Consider the following 25707-nt stretch of genomic DNA (forward strand, 5'->3'; position numbering starts at 1 on the left):
GTAAATTGCTTACTTCCACTAACACTGATGGTAACTCATTGCATAAGCGAATCGCCCTCCTCAGAGAAATGAAACTGCCTTATAGTTTTCCGAATCTTAAATGTTTGTTCTCTCATCTCATTATCTTCGGAATACAATAGAGGGAAATTACACTCATCATAATCAAAACATTATAAAATAAATGTGACTTTTCTATATTATTACTGTCCACTTTTATTTACCCTACTTGTCGAACTGTTTGTGAAAATTGTCCACTTTACATATATACATATAAAACTAAAAACAAAAGTTAAACTTTGCTTCCTTGTTGTCAACCACAGAGCCACCCAGTACGTTGATTTATATTCTACCCATCTCGGTATCGAACCCCAATGTATGGCGTTTTAATCTCTGTGACTTATCACTGAGCCACCAGGAGGCTATAAGTTAGAAAGTCTCAAAATTGTTTCTGGGATGCTGTTCACAAAAATTTGCTTCATTGAGAAATGAAGTAGCCATAGAGCCATTGAAGTTAAACACGCAAACAATCCTTGAACAACGTTTTTGTTAATAAAGATTTGGTAGCTAGATTACCGGTCCAACTAAAATAATGCGAATACAGCGGCTGACAAAACAGCATAATCTGCAATTCGACTAAGAGGCGGCTTAGTAGTCAAAAAGATATCCTATAAATAGGGCGGTATTAAGGTAATCAGACGTGAATAGAGTGGGTGCTTAACTGCAGCCAGCCTTTGTAATTGTCACAATGAGAGCTACAGAAGAGTGAGTCAAGGCTGGTGATTCACAAACTGTCAGCATTCGGAGCTCCAATCTTATCTACAACTACTTAGTGAGTGGTTTGTGTTTCACATATTTAAATAGTTACTTATAGGTCTAGTTATTAAGACTCCAAAACGGTTACTTAACCTAATCTATTTTACTAATGTTTTAGCCTTGGATGAAGATTGTTGTCGACTCTTCCAGTGAGAGTTAAAGATACTTCATGATTTGTAATTAAACAGATTCTATGAAATCGGTGGAACTTAAATCTTGTATTTTTGTAACAAGACCGTTTGTTGAGTGTTTAACAGCAGTGCTGTTGAGACTATTTGCAGTAGTACAACTGGACCTGGGCCTCGTTGGTGTCAGTCACAAAATTATGTAGATGCTCGCTTAACCACTGTTGTTAACCTTTTAACTAAGATGGCTGCTTCGCGACCACTTCCTTCGTTCCTAACTTATATGCATGTAATATAATTTTAATAATGTGAATTTTGTACTCTTGATGTGTTCGTCCAAATGATATATCATGTTATTCAAGTTAACACTGAGTTTGTAAAGAAACTGATTAAGTTGAACATATTTGGCCGAAAAACTCGAACATGTATTTTATTTGGCGCGAAATACAGACTCGATTATTTTCTGTATCTATCCAATATTATAATGGTACAGAACACTAACACATTCTGCTCAATGCAACATTTTTTGTACAAATTAAGATTCTAGTAATTACGTTTATTTGGTTTTAAGTTTGTGGAAAGCTACACAAGGGCTATCTGTCCCTAATTTAGCAGTGTAAGACTAGAGGGAAGGGAGCTAGTCATCACTACCCACCTCTTACTCTTGGGCTGTTTTTTTTAACCAATGAATAGTAGGATTGAGTGTGACATTATAACGTCCCTACGGCTGAAAGGGCGAGTATGTTTGGGATGAGGGGGATTCGAACCCGCGACCCTCAGATTACGAGTCGAGCGCCTTAACCCACCTGGCCATCAGTAGTTAAGTACACTAGAGGTTGCTATACATAATATGTCATTAGTTAGATATAGTTAAATATACTAGAGGTTTTTATACATAATGTCATTAGTTAGACAGATGAATGACAAGCATGTATGGCTAATACTAAATTATTGAGTAGCCTATAACTATAACTAATTCGTAATTTTTCTTTTACGTAAATTCACAGTTTTTAAAGTTTGGACTTTTGTAAATCTTCACACCAGAACCATCTTTTCAGAATTTCTATTAAAATACAAAATGTATTAAGAGTTTATCGGGTAAATTTGTGGATATATATATTTTTCTGGTGGTACGTAGTTTTAACTTTCTGCTTTGGTTCATAGTTTTTGTGAATGGAGGGGTGACTTCGATGATTCACATAACATTGTTACAGTTTCCTGCTTAACACTAAGCAATAAACGGTGTGTTATTTAGTTCATATTTTTGCACACGATTGATCGTAGCTTAAAAATGTCTCTTAAGTAATTAGATTGTATAGCAGGGGGCTGTAAGGTTTATGGTTCAGTTTGCGATATGTCGCTGAATTCGCTCTGTTTACAGCTGCGGGGCGTTACTGTTGTGATAGTCAATCCATTTCGGGACGAATGCTTCTTACTACATCCTCTTTTTTTGGTCATCAGTTACAAATCTGGGATGGCTATGCTGAATCTAGGGGTGTTTGATTTGAGTAATTAGTACATGTGTTGGCTATGCCTGAATCTAGGGGTTTTTGATTTGAGTAGTTAGTGTTGCATGAGATGTTGGAAACATCTTAAGTGAAAACAATATTAAATGAAACTTTTAATTAGAACAGAAACCACAAAGGTTACATTTTGTTTGCAGATTCCTATCTGGATGGTCTCGGTGTCCCAGGTTAATCCATATTTCTTTGTTTTCCAACGCCATGAAGCACAAGAGATATCCCTATTTAGAAACCCTAAATCCTGAATCCGAATTTATCTTCATTACCTGAATGTTTGAATAGTTTGCACAGGAAAGCACTCAGATTCTGTTGTCATCAGACTACCTGCGATATGACAACAAACCATGTTTTATTTGTGATGCATTTCATTCTACTACGACTTTATATCGGCTATGGTTGTCTCTTGGACTGCTAATTCACATGTTCAAAATCGTTTGAACATAATATATTGAACCCTCTATAAAACCTTGTATTTTTATCACGACACAGATTACTGAATCTGGCCTTCGTTTTACTTTTCCATCTTAATGTTCTTTGCACATTAAATACCAAACGTGCCAGAAAATTTTTCTTTTGTTCGTTGATCATATGAAATATTTCTTTTATGTGTGAATAACAATGATAACGTTTATACTAAACCTAAATTATCGTGACAATAATAGCAAAACTGATACAGTTTTTAACACTGCAAAGCAGTGACTGTTTAAGTTTATTGTTACCATTATGATTTAGATAATTTATGTAGCGCGAGTTAGTTTCTTTTGTTTTCAATTTCACACAAAGCTACTCGAGAGCTAACTGTACTAGCCGTCCATAATTTAGCAGTGTAAGACTAGAGGGAAGGTAGCTAGTAATGACGGGGATGCGAATCCGCGACCCTCAGGTTACGAGTCGCACGCCTTAACACGCTTGGCCATGCCGGGCCACGTGAGTTAGTTTCAGAAGCATAGTTTTAACAGATTTGTTTACGTAACTGTGTACGTATTATATGTTATGTAGTTCATGTTCTTTAACTGGCGCTTGTTGTTTTATTACGTCATGTTACTGGAATCTTCTACGTTTATCTCGTTGTTTTTATTGAATGTTATTGCATCACAATATCTCGTAGTGTGCGTAATGTTAAGCCTCTCTAAGGCTATAAATACACATACAAAATGTAGCTCCAGTTAGTTAGACATAGTTACTGAGATAGATGGATCTAAACTGCGTGATTGGAAATTGTCACTTTATTCTCTTATGGCTAAACCTACAAAGTGAATTATCACAGATTGTATTGTAGTAACAGAGAAGTGAAAAAGACTAATTTGTCTTGTCAATTCTGTTCTAAAGTAACTGAACCCACCTATGTGAACTTTGACGAAAAGAGACGATTACTTAAAGCTTTGGATCCAACTGTGGTAATCAACAGTGTAATGAGCATTTTGTATACACGTTTTTGGCTTGTTTTAATATATAATTTAAAATAAGTGGACTCTGAGTCGTTTGTTTTATTGTTGATATTCATCACCAACAAGTCACAGACACCTGTTGTAAAGACTCCGGCTCATATATAAAACGTGAAAAGCACTTAAATAAATTCGTTATACAGAGAAAAAAAAAAAAAAAAACCTCTGCTACACGAGTAGGTTTTGCTTTTCGAAATGTGACATAAAAACCTTCAAGATCTAGTATTAAGTGAAACCGGACAACTTGGAAAAGGCAACAAACGTTTTTAGCTCTTAGGTTTTTGTTAACACTAACCATATGGGTGGAGGCTCTGGTTCGTGTTATTTATTTATCTTCAACCATTTGGGACGTAAGACAACACCCACACTCTGACTCCTTCTCCTGTTCCCAGTGGTTGATTCTATACATTTGTGTGAAGAACAATGAAACCTATGAACTGTACAAAATGAGATTCTTCATTACATGAAATAGAGCACGAAACCGTACACTTAGTCTACGGAGCTTTACAAACTTAACTGGTTTCACAAGTTATCTAATAATTGTCGTAATACTAATATTAATCTCGCACTACCGAACAAATTTATTGTGTTAAGGGCTGTGTGATTAATAGATCATTGTTAAACTTGAAGCGAAGCATCGATTTTTGTACTTAGTGTCAAAATAGTTTTATACACAAAGATTATCTGTACATGCCCCCTCCCCTAATTTTAATCAGATAGACTATCGGAAAGACACGTAGCCACCACTATCCACCACCAACTCTTTAGCTACTGTTTTCTGCAAGAGTTAATTGTGAGTGAAGTGGACTATCTCCCCTCTAGTCCTTGAGTCTAAAATTGGGAAACGTTATACTAAAGTTGCCCTTGTATAGATTTGCAAGAAATTCTGAAGCAAACGAACACACAGGTCACTTTAACGTACCTGTGAGTAATGTTCAACTGTTTGTATATTATTTTGTTCGTCATGAAACATTAAAAGCATCAGTCTTGTAATTATTACCAGTAATTTCTTACTGGAATTAGTTGTCCTATATTTGATACGTCACATAACCTCATCATGGATGTTTGAATCTATAAGCATACTTCAATTACAGTTAAAACAGTATAAGAGACTTGTTAAAAATCTACAAACTTCCTTACATCAAACTGACAAAACGAAACAGACATAATGATATCGTCACGTGCTTATACACATTCGCAAGAGTGAATATTTATGACGTTGACGTCACAAAAATAACGCACACAAATACAAGGAAACTATCTTGTTTCCACACAAAAACAATGATTATTTATCATGTAACCGATGTAATATTTTAATATAGATATTTATATGTATGTATGTGTGTGTGTGTGTTTGTTTCAGTTTAATATATTTAGAAATGTAGGCAACTTGTATTGTTAAATGTGTATTGCGCAAGTCCTACCTGTGTGTGCCTGGGAAGTTGTAGATTATTCTGGAGTGTAAGAATCCACAATATGTTTTGCGAAAACACTAGCGTGTCTTGGAATATTTTGAACATTCAAGAATGTCGTCTTAAAATATATAAATCGACACGTCGGGAGACGGTAATATAAAATATTGCTGGTTTGCTATAGTTAGAATACTATAGTATTTGGAAGCTATAATTGTGATAAATGCTTATTGATCGGAAAACTACAGATATTTGACTAGGAACGTTTAACTTCAGTCAATTAACTTTAGACGTTAGTATTTCTACGAGGACATTAAATATCTTCGTCGGTTAAGTGTTAGCTTGTAAGCAGCATGAGACCAGCCACGAATAGACAGCTAGCTAGCTTAAGTGAAATGTAACAGTATCAACTCAGAATTACTTTGTTCGTCGTGGACTTAGACCGTTGATAAAATATTCAATTCTAGATCAGATAGAAGGCTCAGTACAGTTTGTAAGCTTATAAAACTCTTGTGTATAAACCATTATTTGTAATAACCGTTGTTATACAGTGTATTGTTGTTTGTATTTTAAAACGATTTTTCTTCTTAATACAAACATATATCAATGTTTTTAGCTAACAGCATACATTTAATACATATCAACACTTAATTGTCTTGTAAATTAAAATTTCTGGTAATTTGAAATCGTAATACGTAACGTAATAAATTGGAGATTCGTTCAAGATAAATTATAATACATACATACTGACGTTACGAAGACAACGCACACGAGCATTACAAAACTGTTTCGTTTACATACTCAAGTTGTACCCCACTGTTCTCACTAAGACGATACCTCACGTTGACAGCTAGGAATGCAGATCTCTTACATACTTATTTCGTCTGAAGAAGCCTTTTTAATTATATCTGATGAGCCTAAATTACAAAAGATTCTGATGCACTGTATCGTTTGGACTTTCTTTGGGTTCCTCTGTATTTGATAGTTATTATAACATAATACCATCCTTAGATCAGTCTGTCATGTTGAACGTATTGACGTGTTATATTGTAGAAAAGCAGGATTATGACAACCAAGATGAAGTATGTACCACCCGTTTATTTATTATCTTAATTTTCCCTCTGGATAATGAATGTGGGTCTTGAAGCATGCTGACAACATATTATAATAGTATAGTCTCGAAACAAGGAAGTTATGAAACGGCCTACATTAAAGTTAATCAGTGTATTTGTATCTACAAATTGACGTCACACATGAAATTATCCTAGCAACCAGTGTTTGTGTTCCATAAATAAATAATTACTTAATATTTATACGTTTATTGTTACCTTCGTTAACCATATTGGTTAGGATAACAGTATATCTAGTTATTATTATTATATTTTTATTATAGATATTATTTTTCACTGTTAGCTGAACATATGGATTTAAAATTATCCAAAGTTTCTTGAGTTAGCCGATCTTGAAGGTACCCCAATTGATGAAACAATGAAGTATATTATTTATATGCATGAAAATTTTATTTAATTAACTATACTCATTGGCTGGTTAATTTTTATTTTTGGTCTAATTAGGTATTTTGCTCTGATTGGTCCCCCTCTAGAACAGCGGTAACTCCTACGGATTTACAACGCTAAAATCAGGGGTTCGATTCCCCTCGTTGGACACAGCAGATAGCCCGATGTGGCTTTGTTATAAGAAAAACACGCACACGCTCTGATTGGACAACAATGGGACATAAAAAGAATGTTTAAAACTAATTTTACTAAGCCTAATTGTAATATATCTTTACAACAGTCAAACTACATTACTATGGCGAGTAGAAAACAACCAGAAACACTATTTTTGAAACAAATGTGTTGAAATTAAAACTACTTGTGTATAAGGAATTTTCTCAAAGTTTCTTTCATGCTGAATGGTTGGACCTTACAACACCGAACCTGCAAAAAACAGTATTGTTTTTGTTACTTGTTATTTTTTACTCTGTTATCGGATGCCACAAATCTTGAAAATAATAGCTGCCACTAAGATCTGTAAAGTGAAATTTAAAAATATGAATTTTTAACCCGAACGGTAACTTACCCTCACGCATAGTTATAACTAGGTGACGAGAAGTGTGGGGGTGGCTAGAACAATTGCATCATGGAAAAATTACAAGACTGCCACCTACACTGCGAAGTCGTAATCAGTAACTAAAAAGAATATTCAACAAGTTCACATTACGGACGAATGTAGCGCATTTTAAAACTGGTAATGTAAGAAACCTTTTCAAAATCAATAATGGCACATCCTTCACAACACTATTTGATATGCACGTGTTATCTTACATTAATTATTTGTAATATGCATCATGCTGTTTCCGCCAAATTAATATTTAGTGGAGTCACGACGGTAACCCTCACAGTTTTGTGTACCTGGTTTTCTGACCAGGAAAAGAGCTCCCTCTAGACTTGCATGTTTTCATGAATTCCTCACATTAGTTTTAATTTATATATGTCCTTTGAATCTATCATTTTCAAATATTTCAATATCACAGCTTCCTGTATTTCGATTCTTAAAATGTATTTTGCTTCCCTACATCACTTTATTCAATGATACAGAGAAATAATTAATGCTCATATCATTTTAAGAACATTCATTAGCCTTAAACACAAGGTTTGATATATTTTCGTATTTTGCAATTGAAATATTGTTATTAAAACTACTTTAAACTTTAGCCTTCAGAAGCCTCATTGAAACTATATGTATATACAGCGATTCTGAGGAGAAATTATAATTTAACAATTTCTAAGATATATAAATACAATTTGAGTTTCAAAGAACATTTAGTAGTCATTTTTTTCTCTTAGTAAAATTGATACAACTTTTTTTGTTTCTGGAAGCCTCAGAACAGTTTGGAATTGATTTAACCTGCACGACCTTGGGGAAAAGGAGGTATAAGTAACGTAAACTTGTGTTGTGTTCTGTAACACAAAGGAATTTTTGTTTTTTTGTAACAGTGTTTTTCACTTTCTTTTCGAGTTCTGTATTTTTCAGAAAAACGAGCGACTGAGTAGAAATTCGAAAGAGAACTGTTTCATTTATGTTTCGCAAAAATAAGCAACTGTTGCTTATAATGTTGATGTTTTCAATTAAGCACAAAGCTACACAATGGGCTATCTGTGCTTTGCCCACCACGGGTATCGAAACTCGGTTTTTAGCGTTGTAAGTCCGCAGATATACCACTGAGCCACTGGGGGCTATTGCTTATAAGGAGTAACAACAGACATTGTAAATTAATATTCGTTGTTGCTCAATAGATGGACTTTTCACTAACATGTATATAGTTTTTATACTGATGCAAAATATTTTGATCGAATATTAGTTTTCCTTCCTTCAAAATACTTCATGTTTTATGTACATTAACTGTGATTTCAAAATAGAGGAGGTTCACATGAGCTATACTTGTTTTAGAAATAAATACAGCAATTCTCACATGCTAGTGTTTGTAAAAAATTTTAAAAAATTGTACGTTTCTATTCAGTACATAGAGCTTCCGGTTACAGCAGTAAAGATAGATAGAGCATAGATAGCCCTTTGTGTAACTTTGTGTGTAATGACAAACAACAACAATAGTACCCTGAAATATTCATACTTGTCAAAAAATTGTATGCATGAACTAAACAATAATTAAACTTTTAATTACAGTTAAGGCTATACAAATCTTAGTGGGAAGTCTAAAATATAGATGTGATTTTAATTTTTTAACTTGTATAGCAGAGGCAGTTTAGAATGTTATATCAAACTAGCAGGGTATCTGCAAAACATTTACAGCCAAATTATTATCTTTATTGCAACAACATTTCTGTAACTTGGAAGTTCTAGAATAACATCAAAAAATTCGAATTTCAGACTTCGCAATCTACAAGTCTACTTGTCTTAGGCCTAAAGTTAAGCCTTTATTAAGTACAGCCTATATTCGATAGAGATAAATTAACTGTAACTTGTATATGTCTTTTGCTTTAGTTTAGTTAGGGCTAAACTCTGTTCTACTCAATACCATCGCTGTGTTTGTGTGTGTATATTTTATATAGTTATTCTACGAACTCAGGAGCTCAAAGGTCAAGTACTACAAGAATACCGTATTTTTACCTATTGTTTCCGTATATTTCCATCAATTCAGGTGAGATTTGGGACAAGGATACAAAGCGATAAACCGAACTGAAATGTTTAGAATTTTTGCCTTGCTTTTGATTTTACCGGGGCAAAGGTTAAACATCCGAAAATTTAAGCTTTCTTTCGAGCAATTTATTTATATTTCTACCAATCGAGTTGAAACTTTTCAAAACGAGACCCCACGACAACCTCCATAGACTGTAAAAGAGAGACCTGGTATTTGAGCCTTATTTGCAGTTTTACAGTGGTTAAAAATAAAAATAAAATCGTAATGTATTTAATAGGACCTGTAAACCTAAGCAAATTGTCTTCATGTGTAAAAATCACAAGTTATTGTTATTAATAGTGATTTGATTCACCAAATACAATATTTTGTATACCATAAAAACGTATTGGTTTTATATGGGCTTGTATTATTGAAAGATTATCTGTAGTTTTCACACACAAATGATTACTCTGTGTGTAATAACGTCAAATTTTAGAATGCTCCAATAGATCTTACTTTCAGAGAAGTTTCAAGTTGATACTGTGCTAAGTGTCAATATGTTGTAATTTATGCCTCCTTACGCGGCCCTGAATTACGCAAAATCTACTGAGTTTTGAGTATCATATCAAATAAGTAGATTTTGAAAAACTTACCTTCGCTTGGAATTTTGGGTCTCTTTAGTTTTCCTTTCTTTGTGTGTTCCCCGCTGGTACATCGGATTTACTACGCTAAAATTAGGAATTCGATTCCCCTCTGTGGACTCGGAAGATAGCCTGATGTGGGTTCGCTATAACAAAACACACACACACACACACACACACACACACACACGTGTCGTATAATGTTTCTTTTCTGTTAACTGTAAATATATCATAACCAACTATTTACGACACTTGGGTTCCCAGCTTTAAAAATCCCAACTATTTGTTTGTAGTGCTCGAGTAGAAACTGTGGACGTCTTAAACTATTTACGATGCTTGGGTTTTCAGCTGTAGAAATCACAGCGGTGTTAGGGTTCCGGTTGTAGAAACTTTATCTAACTGTTCATGGCGCTGGGTTCCTGGCTGTATAAATCTTAAAATGGTTCTAGCACTGGGGTTTTCAGCGGTATAAATCTTCAACAGATGTTTATCTTAACCAACTGTTTAAGCTGCTTGAATTCCCTTTTGTATAAACCTTAAACAACTGTTTATTTTATTGGGTTACTTGCTATAGAAAACTTAACACACTATTTATGATACTTGATTTTCAGCCGTAGAAACCTTATTCACAGTTTCCAGTGCACAGGATCCTGGGTGTAGATACAAAACTAGAAATGCTAGCCAGCATCTGGCTATAAGTACAGATGTGCGCAAAGTATGAAAGCAACATTCGCTATAGTCGTAACTGTATCATGTTATTAAAACGGTATTGAAATTTTGTTTACATTATTTTACAGGTACATGCTAAACACGAAGAAAAATCAGAATGTAGACAGGTTTTCCGTGAGTACAACAGAGAATTTCTGTTACCAAAGGGAACCAATCCGGAAATGATCAAGTCCTCCCTGTCGAAAGATGGCGTTTTGACGATCGAAGCTCCTCTACCGGTTGTGGAAGGATCAAAGGAACGTTTGATTCCGATTGAAAAAGCTTAAACAAAATTCGAAACACAGAATTCTGTATTTCATTAAACTTAACTTTAAATATGAGAAAGTGTCTTTTCCTTGCAGGCAAATATTTTTTCTTACCAACCTTATTGTGAATGGCCAGTGCTTTTTTAGGATGAATTACCTTTTCACTATGAGTTAACTACCAATCACTGGATATTATTTATTGTGAATTAATGCATTGTCTATTCAGAAAATTTACTTGTTGCATTAATATATTAGTAATATATGTCTTTGCATTCCTCTTGCTTACGTGTTCACTTTTATCACGATAAATCATATAAGTTTGATTTAAAGTGATTTGTGAATTTAATATATTGTTAGAAAAGAAATGTTACTGTGCTACCAACATTTTTAGAAAGGGAACATATTACGCAGTGGCTTATATAACATCACATTGTAAACCTATTTCTACAATAGATGAGTGTGATAGAAGCACTTATTAAACGTGTATACGCACGTATGTACAATGTAGTGAAAACTTATAAAACCAGAGGGTGCATTCCTCATTTACTTGGTAAGCATGTTTCGTCAGTTTTGTGAGATATATTTATTTGTATTTTGTGTGTCGTGCGAGAAAAATAAACAGCATTATATTTCTTCTCAATTAAATAACTCATTTTCTCTTGTTTTTTATCGTATCGTTAATTAACATTAAAAGTTAAATAAAATAGCATTTTTTTCAAAAGGTTTAAATCCGGTTAACTCTTATTACTTGTCTGAAAATATTTTATTATCTGCAGCTTTTCACGAGATTTTAATCGTGTTACGAAGACGTAAGGCCTAAGGTAAAAACAAACTTGTTGCTTGTGTAAAAACATCTTGCCACTATATTTACCTTTTCTTGAAACTTAAATCATGCAACGAAGACATGAGGCTTAATAACAAAAGCATACTGCTTGTGAAAACATCTTGTCAAAATCCAGAGCCTTTTAGAATAGCATAATAACAGTTCGGTTATAAACATTCACCACCTACATTTTTTAAAACTGTTACTCTAATCTAAAATGGGCAGTATTCCAGATTCAGTTCCAAAACTGGTACACGAAAGGATCATTAGTCATTCATGAACCAGGCAACTATGTGAAGTTTATGGTAAGTAATTTTGTAAAGGAAATTTGCCAAAACTAACTTCAAGCGATGAAACCTTATTTTACAACAACTTCCTGTACAATTTCGTTTCGCTTCCTTTTTGTGGGTATTTGGGTATGTTAAAATTTTTTAAATACCCAGGATGGTATTTAAACTTGTATTACTAGTTTATAATGTGTTAACACTGTGTGTGATTATCACAACAACTCTTCGAAGTTCAGCTAAAACTTCGAAATGTGCAATTTTTCTAACCAAAGACGTTAAGCTCTCTCAACTTTCGTTAAAACTATCATTTCTACTCAATCTGCTTAATTTTCAGCATTGAGAACCTCGATTTATCAGACAAACATATAACACTTAAAATATTTTTATCGTTGTTTTATGGAAAAAAAAGTTACGGTACTTAAAGATATTAATAGCTTCTCGCCAGTAGTAAAAACGTTAGTTTGACTTGAATTAATTAACTAATAACAATTAATTATTTGAAGTCATGTTTGTTTGTTGATGATACAGTTAACTTAAAGCCTGGCATGACCAAGCGCGTAAGGCGTGCGACTCGTAATCCGAGGGTCGCGGGTTCGCGCCCGCGTCGCGCTAAACATGCTCGCCCTCCCAGCCGTGGGGGTGTATAATGTGACGGTCAATCCCACTATTCGTTGGTAAAAGAGTAGCCCAAGAGTTGGCGGTGGGTGGTGATGACTAGCTGCCTTCCCTCTAGTCTTACACTGCTAAATTAGGGACGGCTAGCACAGATAGCCCTCGAGTAGCTTTGTGCGAAATTCCAAAACAAAACAAACAATTAACTTAAATTAAAAACAAAAGATAAGAAGTTGCACAGTTGAGTATCAGAGTGTAGTTTGTTACTTTCATCAAAATAATGAATTCAAACCAGTGGGTATTGCAGTCTGTTCCAAATAAAAACATCCGTAAACTTGATATAAACAAACTTCTACGTTACCAAAAGAACAGTTAGTGAAAAACGTGTATACACATATATTACGTCGTTATTAAAAACGTCATTGCAAATGTTGTTAAAATAAAACTGACACTTTGTTTCACAGTACGAATCTATGTTAAAAAAAGTTATTTTAAGGTCTGTGTTGAACATATTCCTGCCAGCGGCATTTCTAGGATATTTTTATTTATTTGGGACGCGTAAAAGAGGTAAAGAATTAGTTTGGCATCAAAATCAGTTAACTCTTTCATGCAAGTGTGAGTCACAATGAAGATAATATTTTTAAAAAATGTTTAAATGACCATTTAAATGTTTTTTTTTTGGGGGGAGGACATAACTCCAATGTGGACACGTCTTTTAACTATTATGTCCGACAATTACAATTATATTCCATTATAAGTTGAAAACAAAACACCCGAAGTATTCCTAATGTTAGACCTACAGCGACCTTCTATTTTTATATCTCTTATGTAACATAAGTGCTTTTGTGTAGGTTATTTCACTGTCCCATTGTTTGAAGATGTTGCCGTTTATAAGCGTAGTTGTTGAACGACTGACTGTCTGTGGGTATTTGTCCTTAAGAGTTAGAAATTAAACGTTATCCCTTGAACATTTAAAGATGCCAAGCCAAGAAATTATTGTGGTTGGTATGTATTTAATGTGTGATCTGGCTGGAAAATAACGTCAATTTTACACGTTCTGTTATAAAACTATAAAGCTGTCTTAACGCATATTATTTTGTTATCCATCCTGAAAAGACATTTTCCCTCAACTGTTTAGTGATTGTTTCGGCTTATTGCTTCTGTTATAAACTATATCTCCAGCATTTTGATATAGATGTTCCGTAGACGTTAAGATCAAGTAAGCTTATAAAGGTAGTCCTATCGTAAATAACAAGTAAACTTATTTCATTGATATATCTTTCACTATCCTATACGTCCAGCTTCTCTCTCTTTGGTTAACCTGTATTCAGGGTTACTGGAATTTTCTAAAACAAGTATAACCCTGAACACAGGTTAACCAAAGAGAAATAAGCTGGACCGATAGGATAGTGAAAAATATATCAATGAACATGCTTTGTAGACATTAAGAGAAAAACCTATACACTTGATAGGTGAAGTGAATAACAAGTGTTACTGGCCTATATTCACTTCTTCACATTAGACGGACAAGAAACATAAAATCCGCTCAAAACTGCCAGTTTGTAATCATTTTCTTGCCAACCTACAATAAAAACGGGTTTGTATATTGCACTTAAACCTTCTGTAAAATACCATATAAGGTACTGCGAAACGCGTAAGATATTGAAAAGTTGATTTGTTTATGTAATTTACATAAGCAAAATAACATAATTATAGAGTCAACGATGTTATCATTACCCGTTGAAGTTAGCTTTTTACAAATATCTAATGTTTCTTTTAAAAAGCTTAAGTGTGAGGTGAAACAAATACTTTGTACACTATACAATCGGTGTATTTAAGGAGCCAACCCCTGTATTATGCACGAAAAGAAGGAGTGAAAAAAATCAATACACAAATATTAAATTTTATTAAACATGCTCGTAGAATAATTACTTTAAAAGAAACCTACAATTAGTAACTTCGCTGAATATGACCATTTAGGTATCTGTAATTGGTATTTGAAATTTTGAATATTGTAAGTGAATGAAAAATATTTAAAAAGAGAAAAGTTTTAAGGGCCCCTTCATAATTATTATTTTGAAATTTTTAATATTCGAATGCAGGCAAAATATTCTGAAGCGCAACTACAGTTTTATGGGAGATAAAAACTTTATGGTAACAAAACCTTTTAACCAAGAGTACTTTGAGACCTAGTTACAACACTTGTCTCTGTACTAACGGAAGTAGAGGTTGTACCAGGTTCTTGATTAACAACTCGCAACACGTTACTGGATCCAATTTAAACAACCTCTCGGCCAGACCAGTATTGTTCTTATTCAAGATAACATTTCAGTGCTTTACTGCCAAAACTGTGACATACTAGCTCGAACAAGGAGTCATAAAAGTCACGGATTGGTTAATAAGAACTAGTGATGCCACTGTCTTCACATGCGACATCCTAGTTTAGTGTTACAATTACAAAAGGATGTAACAGAAATCTCATGATGCCACAATCTTATTGGTCAGAAGTATGTCTCGCATATACACGTCCCTTCTATCTGCGTTGTGCAAACTGTGGAGTGTGACCCTCAAGGGCGGGATGCAACTCTTCCTAGCTTCTTTGAAAATTATTATTTACATGGTTTTCAAATTTAGTATTTCTGTAATCATCTTAATGAAACTAGCAGTATTCTTGATTTGAGAGAGAGAAAAAAACATTGGTCTTGTAGACTGCTGAAAAAGTTTCATAAAACTTGTACAATTACAAAGAATGTTCATCGCATACTTATGTATCAGAATAAAGTGTTTAGAAAACTACAACGATAAAATTGATAATACAGTACTGTATAATGATGACGTAATAGTTTTTATTGTTTGATTATTCGGTTACGAAAAACAAATCCGATTTAGTTAGCAATGACTAAAACGCTTAGGTCCAGCATGGCCAGGTGGTTGAAGCACTCGAATCTTAATACAAGGGTCGCGGGTTCGATCCTCCGTCACACCATACATGCTCGCCCTTTCAGCTGTGGGGGCGTTATAAGGTGACGGTCAGTTTCACTGTCGGCTGGTAAAAGAGTAGCCCAAGAGTTGGCGGTGGGTGGTGATGACTAGCTGCCTTCCCTCTAGTCTTACACTGCTAAATTAGGGACGGCTAGCGCAAATAGCCCTCGTGTAGCTTTGCGCGGAATTCAAATCAAGCTGTCATATTTATCTAGCTACCTACAGTTGATCTAAACTTAGCAACTTCCAATAATCCTAATCTAACCTCATTTGTCCTTAAAAGTTTTTACTAAAGAGTGATGCCATTTTTGTTATACATATTACAAATACTGTATTAAATTAAAACTGTTCCATATATTCTTCATATAGTAATGCTGATTATGCCATCGATGTTTTACAATTGTTTAGTATTAACGTGCGAATCATAGAAAAAGAATAAACAAAATACTATGATTTTCATAGAAACAGAGTGATTTCATTATAAAGCTTTTTACTAGTTCTGGGTACCAGACGTTGACAAAAACAGAAAATTACTCATAACGACGCAATTCTTGTCATTTTCCCTAATATAGCGGCCATCACCAATTTTTGCTGCTACCTACATTCCCGCTGTTAAAAGGTTAAAGTACCAAAGCTTACTATTTGTTTCCCACCTACCTATCTTAGCACAATATGTATGTATAATTTTTATTTATTCAGTTATATGCAGTGTTAATATAGAAAGATAGTCAAAAAATAAGCCACTAAATTATATTGCTCTTCACATTTATTGTTGAACATTCTATCCGTAAAGTTGTACTGCTACCTTTTCCACAAATAAGTCAGATGATATACTGGAAATGACCAACCGTCACTTGGATAGCGCACGCCCCCTGAAAGAACTAATGTTCTTTAAACTTATGCTTTCTCAGTTTGGAACAATTTTCGATACATACAACTTCACTACTTTTCTTGCGATAGTTTTCAATAGCAGAGTCTGCTCTTTGTTCAATACACGTTTGTGTTTGAATAAATATTATTTTAAAATTTCGTTTCAATCCTAAATATATTTCTTCTAATTTCTCTACAGAACTTATCGCTCTTAATGGAAAATCAGTGCATCTGAGAATACCAGACTTCACCAGTATTTAACGTTTGCCACGAAATCGCTATTTTATGGATTAATATACAAATCGTGTTTAAAGTATCTAAATCTAATTTCATGTCTACTTTTTTAGTAATATGATTACTTGCTCAATAACAGGTAATATTTTAAATCAAAATAAACCGTCATCTGTACACAAACATACAATTCAACATTTTATTTTACATTTATATTACATATTTTCCAATAGGCAATGTTTCGTACACGAAATATATTTTGGAGTATACAGTACAACACAAAGGAATACAATACTCCAAATACTTATTACAATGTACCTCAGTTCAAATTCCTCATTAGACTTGAGCTGTGAGAAACAATCATTAAATAATACAAGGATGACAACACTCAACGACATCATGAGGCCTAATATTACGCTTTCATACTTAGGCCTAATATAAGGCAACAATAATCAACTGCGTGCTATGATTTTGTATGGCAGTCATAACACAGAACAATTCAATTACGTGTCTCCTGTAAATTAATTAGAAAGTCTCACCCTGTAATTTAATTCTAAATGAAACTGCAATTTTCATAAAGGTAATCATATCTGGTGTAACATTAACAATTTTAGACATCTAACTTTTAAAGTAGCTTAAAATAACATTACAACAATGGGCTCCCTCTACCATACTTTCAAACAAATTGAAATTCAACTTTGCGATGTTACTTCTAAAATAATAATACGAATACAAAGTATGAAAAATAAAACGAAACAATTGTAAAACAAAATGCAAATATCATTATAAAAAGTTATTCAAAAAAGTATTAAAAATGGAATGTTTTAGCCATTTGTAATATATGGCAACTTTCCCTCACTGGCGTTTATTATTTTTTTTAAGTAAAGGACAAACGAAAAAAAGTATTCATAGATCTATTTGGTGTTTTTCAAACATATCAGAAAACTATACTAGTATTTAGCTTTCCAATTAATCTGTCATAAAATATCAGATTTAAAATTAACAAATAAAAGTTTGTGGTTGAACAATTGAAACAAAATTTTAAAACTAATAGTGTGAAAGACAAATTCACATGGTACAGAGGAACTGTAGAGATATCAGATACAGAATTATTGATAAGTTTATTTTCATTACCTTTTTTCCAAGAACATGTAATACTTACTACAAAGTCATTCTTTTCATAATAACTAAAAACGGATGTGATATGTTTCATTCATAAGATATGGAGTTTAAGTTGGAGTATTGTACTTGGTAATAATACATCAGAATATTATATTATTAGTGAAGGAATGTAGTCAAACCATATCACATCAACAACAGGATGTGTAAATAATTCTTAAAATTCTTTTCTGCTCTTGATGTGTTATTACAAAATACCTTAGGTTCTTTAATAACCCTTACTATATATTCAATACATTCTTCATATTATTAAAAACAATACTTTTCTATACTAAAAAACATTTACCAACAATTATTTCCTGTGTATAAAGAAAAAGAACAATCAAATACCCAACAATCAAAAAACAAGAAACTATTGCTTTCTAACTTTAGAAATTATGAATAATAACAACAAATTTAAAACAGTTATGTCTTTTGATAAAAATTGTGATCTTGAAAAGTGCCATTTTTGTTTCTTAGAAAGGTTACAACATTACAAATTACTATTACACATGTAAAAAACATTCAACATTTGACTTTACAGCCTCAAGAAATAATGTTAAAAATTGGAATTAGAAAAAACAAACAAACTCCTGTTTGTTTCACACTGAATATTGTAACATAAAGATAATACTGAAACAAGTAAAATACAGTTTTACAGTGGAATATCTTGATAACATCCTTCATTATGTACATCAAAAATTAAACATGAGATTAAAAATTATTATGGGCATTAAAAACAAGGTACTAATGTAAAATAGAAATACAATTCCCATGAAGTTTCAAACAAACATTCCATGCAAACTTTGTAAAATATCTCATTGAACATATTAAAAAAGTAAAAATATTTTTTAAAATAAGGTTAAATCAGCATACTTTAAATCAAATCACAAATACTCTAAAAGACATTAATAAAACTCAAGATATTAACTGTACATTCAATAAAAGTGATATAACAGAAATGTACACTTACAACCATAATTAAATGAAGTACAAATTAACATTTCTGGATCTAATCTCTTACAATGTTCTAAACAAATGCTTAGTGCTGTATCAAATACACTAACCTACAATATCAAACACCAATATTATTTTATAAAGTGTCACCTAAACTATTTGAATGCTGTTGTGTGTGAATAAACAGACAACTTTCAACCACAACTACTACACCAATACTAGAAACGTTTTTTAAATATAAGCTGTGAGAACTATACCTGTATAGTTATCACAGCTACTTTAATGACAAATTAGCACATTTCATGAAACGAATTGTCAACACTTATTTTACAGTACAAAGTTAGTCTCAATGTCTAAACATCCACTTTTTTTAGACATGCTACAACTCAAACTTCAAAACAGTGTTCCAGTTCATGCAGATAATACTAAACTGTTCTGAACTTACCATTTTTAGATATCACTCAATAATCTTTATGTACTCAATATTTTATAGCTGCCACTGAAGTTTAACTCTATTATCTCTGACAGTGTGTTTTTTTCTACTCTAAGTAACAATGAGTAATTTAAAAGTATATAATGTACCATTAAATAGTCTCGATGTTTATTTCCCAACAGCTGTTAGTAAACAGTCCTGTTCTACTAGGATGAACATTTCAAAACTCCATGAATTAATTACTACTGGACAGTTTTGTTCTATTAGCATGAATAATCCGTAAGTCCATGATTTAATTACTTCTAGACAGCTGAGAAGTTCTTTAGATAGATTTGTTCTATTTGTCTTGTGTGTACAGATACATTTAATTATCCTTAAAAATCAACCTTGGTGGTAAGTTATTGGACAGTTATTTTTTACTAATTATACACAAATGTTTCCTAACTGACTATTCAAGACAATACATGCTTTTCAGTCAAAGTTAAAATATACACAGACAAACAGCCAAGAACTGTCTCACAATACTCATGAATCATTCCTGGACAGTTTTATTTTACAGAGAAAGCATTTAAAAATATGTGGCTTCAAAAACATAGAACCATTACAAAGTTGGGTATAGAATTTTTAGATGTGTGTGTGTGTGTGTGTGTGTGTGTGTGTGTGTGGAAAGGTAAGAAAAAAAAATACAACATTTATTCCATCCTACCCAGTGTCATCTAGTACTAAAGTCTTCTACTATTACAGTTTATAAGTGATAATGTACATACCAACCAACAGTTATTTGGAATTCTTCAAAGTGACATGATTTGTTGTGTTTGATACAAAACATCACAAAACAGAAATGCCATATATGGTAACAACAATAAACTTATTTCACTACCATGAAATCATAATACTGAGTTCATAGGTTGTTCAGGTGGTATTAAAATAAGAAAAGTCAGTAATGTATGTATTTGCTGACAGTTGTGTTTAAAACTACAATGTGTAGTCAGTTGCAAATAACAAATATTCAAGTTATTATATAGTTTACTTCAGAGATGTTATTATATTAAAACAAAAATTGTTTTGAACCTACGGCCACAATACAGACTTCATTACACAATACAAGTTATCTAGGAGTTCTTACATACCACATTAAGTGGACCATACATGCTTCATTAAACAATACAGTAATACAAGTTATCAAGGAGTCCTTACATACCACAGTAAAGTGAACCACATAGACTTCATTAAACACTACCGTAATACAAGTTATCAAGGAGTCCTTACATACCACAGTAAAGTGGACCACACATGCTTCATTAAACAAGAGTGATCCAAAGATTCTTGCACATCATAGGAATATTAGTCACACAAATCATATGCTCCAGAGTTGTTTATATGTCACATTGATGATGTGAGACTATCAGAAATTGTACACCATAATAAGTGAACCATTTGTACACTGTTAATGTAACAAATTAAGATTTCTACAAGTTCTTACACTTCACAAACTTATGAGCCATAATGAACTTGTTAAACTAGATTATCTTGGTACCTGCTACATACCACAACAATGTCAACATCTAAAAGTTGTCACACAATGTAGTCATATGAGTAGGTTAGAAGTTGTTATCCTAACAATGTGAAGCATCTAGAAGTTGTTAAATCTCATTGTGAGGTGAGAAATTACAATTTACACTTAGGCCTCACTTAGAAACCCATTGTGTACATTTAAGTTTCCTTGTAAAAAATAAAGGATATTAACATATTGGAAACGATTTAAAGGAGAGCTAGAATGATTCTACAGATGGAAGATTTATCTGATAGAGAAAATGTAAGATATGATGTTACTGATTTCTTCATGCTATATTCTAAAGACAATACGATAAAGTTAAACAAGTTTACAATTGGAAAAGATAAAGTCTATGAAATGTGATATCTTCAGTGTGAACGTTGGTTGGCACCTTACATAAGGTTTACAAGATGAATTTTATATTTTTCCCCAAAATACAAAAGTCTCAGAAGTGAGTATACCCAGGAGAACCAAAAGGTCCCTCGCTGTCTGTTTCACCCAGGAGAACCAAAAGGTCCCTTGCTGATGAAACTTTGCACAATGGATGGTAACTGCTTGTTGGGGAGACAAAAGCTTAGAGGACGATGTTTTGAAAAGCTGAAGATGAAAGGCAGAGGACTTTTGAAATGTTGTCCTCTACACTTCTGACTCCACAAAAGACAGTTGCCATCCATTCTACAAAGTTTCATCATGTATACTCTGCCTAAACAATCTATCACACAAAAGGTCCCTTGCTGTCTGCTTTGCCCAGGAGAACCAAAAGGTCCCTTGCTGTCTGCTTCGCCCAGGAGAACCAAAAGGTCCCTTGCTGTCTGCTTCACCCAGGAGAACCAAAAGGTCCCTTGCTGTCTGCCCAGGAGAGACCAAAAGGTCCCTTGCTGTCTGCTTCACCCAGGAGAACCAAAAGGTCCCTTGCTGTCTGTTTCACCCAGGAGAACCAAAATGTCCCTCGCTGTCTGTTTCACCCAGGAGAACCAAAAGGTCCCTTGCTGATGAAACTTTGCACAATGGATGGTAACTGCTTGTTGGGGAGACAAAAGCTTAGAGGACGATGTTTTGAAAAGCTGAAGATGAAAGGCAGAGGACTTTTGAAATGTCGTCCTCTACACTTCTGACTCCACAAAAGACAGTTGCCATCCATTCTACAAAGTTTCATCATGTATACTCTGCCTAAACAATCTATCACACAAAAGGTCCCTTGCTGTCTGCTTTGCCCAGGAGAACCAAAAGGTCCCTTGCTGTCTGCTTCACCCAGGAGAACCAAAAGGTCCCTTGCTGTCTGCTTCACCCAGGAGAACCAAAAGGTCCCTTGCTGTCTGCTTCACCCAGGAGAACCAAAAGGTCCCTTGCTGTCTGTTTCACCCAGGAGAACCAAAATGTCCCTCGCTGTCTGTTTCACCCAGGAGAACCAAAAGGTCCCTTGCTGATGAAACTTTGCACAATGGATGGTAACTGCTTGTTGGGAGACAAAAGCTTAGAGGGCGATGTTTTGAAAAGCTGAAGATGAAAGGCAGAGGACTTTTGAAATGTCGTCCTCTACACTTCTGACTCCACAAAAGACAGTTGCCATCCATTCTACAAAGTTTCATCATGAATACTCCACCTAAACAATCTATCACAAAAAACGCCCTTGCTGTCTGCTTTGCCCAGGAAAACCAAAAGGTCCCTTGCTGTCTGCTTTGCCCAGGAGAACCAAAAGGTCCCTTGCTGTCTGCTTTGCCCAGGAAAACCAAAAGGTCCCTTGCTGTCTGCTTTGCCCAGGAAAACCAAAGGTCCCTTGCCAGGAGAACCAAAAGGTCCCTTGCTGTCTGCTTCACCCAGGAGAACCAAAAGGTCCCTTGCTGTCTGCTTCACCCAGGAGAACCAAAGGTCCCTTGCTGCTGCTTCACCCAGGAGAACCAAAAGGTCTGCTGTCTGCTTCACCCAGGAGAACCAAAAGGTCCCTTGCTGTCTGTTTCACCCAGGAGAACCAAAGGTCCCTTGCTGTCTGTTTCACCCAGGAGAACCAAAAGGTCCCTTGCTGTCTGTTTCACCCAGGAGAACCAAAAGGTCCCTTGCTGTCTGTTTCACCCAGGAGAACCAAAAGGTCCCTTGCTGTCTGTTTCACCCAGGAGAACCAAAAGGTCCCTTGCTGATGAAACTTTGCACAATGGATGGTAACTGCTTGTTGGGGAGACAAAAGCTTAGAGGACGATGTTTTGAAAAGCTGAAGATGAAAGGCAGAGGACTTTTGAAATGTCGTCCTCTACACTTCTGACTCCACAAAAGACAGTTGCCATCCATTCTACAAAGTTTCATCATGAATACTCCGCCTAAACAATCTATCAGAAAAAAGGCCCTTGCTGTCTGCTTCACCCAGGAGAACCAAAAGGTCTCTTGCTGTCTGCTTTACCCAGGAGAACCAAAAGATCCCTTGCTGTCTGCTTTACCCAGGAGAACCAAAGGTCTCTTGCTGTCTGCTTTACCCAGGAGAACCAAAAGATCCCTTGCTGTCTGCTTTACCCAGGAGAACCAAAAGATCCCTTGCTGTCTGCTTTGCCTGGAAGGACTAAATGGTTTCTTGTTGTCTGTATGTTAGTGATATAACAAGCCAATGATGTCTTACACAATGCTAACGTGTAAGGAGTCAAAATTCCTTGATGAAATATGACGACATTTATCTTGTGTGACTACATTTCCTGATAAGAAGTAAAACTATTCATGCCACAGGCCAATGAGTAACAATAACTTAGATGTATAACGTTAAGATGCAACCGAACTCACTGAATTGAAAACTGATTTTTTTTATATATCAGTTTTTTTTTATAACAAGTATTTTGTGAATATGTTTTAAACTAACTTTTAATGAAGAATAAGTCAGAAGATAAATACATACAGACTCCACATTCACAATCCTCACCTAATGTTATCTGAACCTACAGGAAAAACAAAATAATAAATAACATTAAATTTGTGAGTTAGGTTACGTGTAATGAAACAAGTCATCTAATTTTCTAAAGCTAACATATTGGGTAAAGAAGTTTCTTAAAACAGAGATTTTTCTTTGCTTTTATTTTAAGGCATTTCTGAAACTAAATTTGAAATAAACAGATTCTAGGCTTTATAAGCCAATTAACAGAACTTAAAATTCGTACCGAATTTCAGTGTTTACTAACAACTAGAAGTTGGAGACCCAATAAACCATCAGTCTCAGTTTAATTTCTTTAGAATAACCCTAACACAATAGGATGGAGTGCCATCCTCCATTTTTCCACAGTTTCCAGACTGTAGCTTGTAGATACACAATCAAGTATTATTCAGGCAACTAGGTGTACACAACAAAAGGAACATTAATTATTGAAAAACAATAACTTGAGTATATCAATCATATCTCCAAAGTCTACATATAAACCTTACTTATTCAACAACACAATTTTTGACTCACAACATTTCATGTTCACCTTTCATCAGGACTTTTTAAATCCACACAATCTATGCTTATCTCAACAGAGTCCAATTAATCTGAAAACAAGATGTCGGTGAAATGAACCATAAATCTCATTTTTAGAGTATTCTTTCTGTTGCTTGAGAAAGTTAAAACAGTAACAAAAATAAATGTGAACAATTCATTGAAACAGAAACTGCAAACACTAATGTTCCTCTTTTATTGAACATTATAAACATTATAAACATGAAACAAATCAACATTTGATGCCAACTGGTGTAGATATATATATATTTATTATTTGTTTGATGGACAGAGACATTGTTACTGGTAAGAAAAACTAAATGAAGAAATGACGTACTCTACTCTTTATAAACATGAATATTAAAGAAGTACATTAAATTAATAGCTATGCTTGTCATGAAGTTGATTTTTAGTTTATAACTGAGTTGGTAACTTGCTCTTATAAAATGTTCGTATGAATCATTAAAACCATGAGATTCAAATCATAATGAGGGAATTTTTTTAATTATCACTTCAAAATAACACAAGAAACAAATCAATTTACCTTGTATGCAACACCATTACAGCATAGAAATAACAACATGCTGGCTTCCCTTGCCCATCAAACTTGCATTTTCATTTACTACTACTACAAGGTTTTGTAGTAAAAATATGAAGTAACAACATATCACACATCTGAAATAATGTGTGATATAAGTTAAATATCTAACACTGACCTCTGTTTCTCAACATTTTTATAAGTTTGTAGTTCGTGTTTTAATTCACCACGTTCATTTTTGTCTCGTCTGTACCAGACTTAAGTAAAATAGTTTTCTCGCTGTTGTATAACAGGCAGAGATTGTACTGGACTCCAGTCTTCATCTTGGACTTCTCCTTCCATCTGTTCTTCTGTGTCAGGATGAAGACGTTCCAAAGTTGCTATCACTGAAACAGAACAGTTACATTCGCCAATCAGTATACGTTCCTGATCCTCAAATTTTACTTATTCTGGCATCAAACAAAATCATGTTGGCAAACACCAACTACTGTACATTTATACTGGAAGAAACACAAAATTATTATTAAGTACAGGTTTCTGGTTCTTTATTTCTTTTCAAACCAGGAATATTCCACTGCAGTTACTTCAAACGAGTTAATTAAAAGAAGTTTGGTGATTTCTAACAAACACTTGGCTAAACTGCTATGAATATCAAAGACCAAAAACTTAACATTGACACTAATAACACTCATTGGTGAAACAATGTTTCATCACATTTTAACTGACTCCTGTCCATGAT

General features: G+C 34.0%; 2 protein-coding genes across 12 annotated transcripts in view; one reads left to right on the forward strand and one right to left on the reverse strand.

The window, feature by feature from the left end:
* Positions 1 to 11714, forward strand: part of LOC143256446 (alpha-crystallin B chain-like) — a 41572-nt gene extending 29858 nt beyond the window's left edge. For all 3 annotated transcript variants that reach the window (XM_076513690.1, XM_076513692.1, XM_076513691.1), the window contains exon 3: positions 10898 to 11714. In XM_076513690.1, the coding sequence (XP_076369805.1) occupies positions 10898 to 11095 (198 nt within the window). In that variant the 3' untranslated portion in view covers positions 11096 to 11714. The remainder of the gene's footprint in view (positions 1 to 10897) is intronic.
* Positions 11715 to 23348: 11634 nt separating this feature from the next.
* LOC143256443 (uncharacterized) overlaps positions 23349 to 25707 on the reverse strand; it is a 112926-nt gene continuing 110567 nt past the window's right edge. For 8 of the 9 annotated variants that reach the window (XM_076513685.1, XM_076513679.1, XM_076513686.1 and 5 more), the window contains one exon: positions 23349 to 25354. In XM_076513685.1, the coding sequence (XP_076369800.1) occupies positions 25227 to 25354 (128 nt within the window). In that variant the 3' untranslated portion in view covers positions 23349 to 25226. The remainder of the gene's footprint in view (positions 25355 to 25707) is intronic. The other variant, XM_076513683.1, reaches the window with a different exon arrangement.

Source organism: Tachypleus tridentatus, chromosome 7 (genome assembly GCF_004210375.1).
Source record: "Tachypleus tridentatus isolate NWPU-2018 chromosome 7, ASM421037v1, whole genome shotgun sequence".
NCBI lineage: Eukaryota > Metazoa > Arthropoda > Merostomata > Xiphosura > Limulidae > Tachypleus > Tachypleus tridentatus.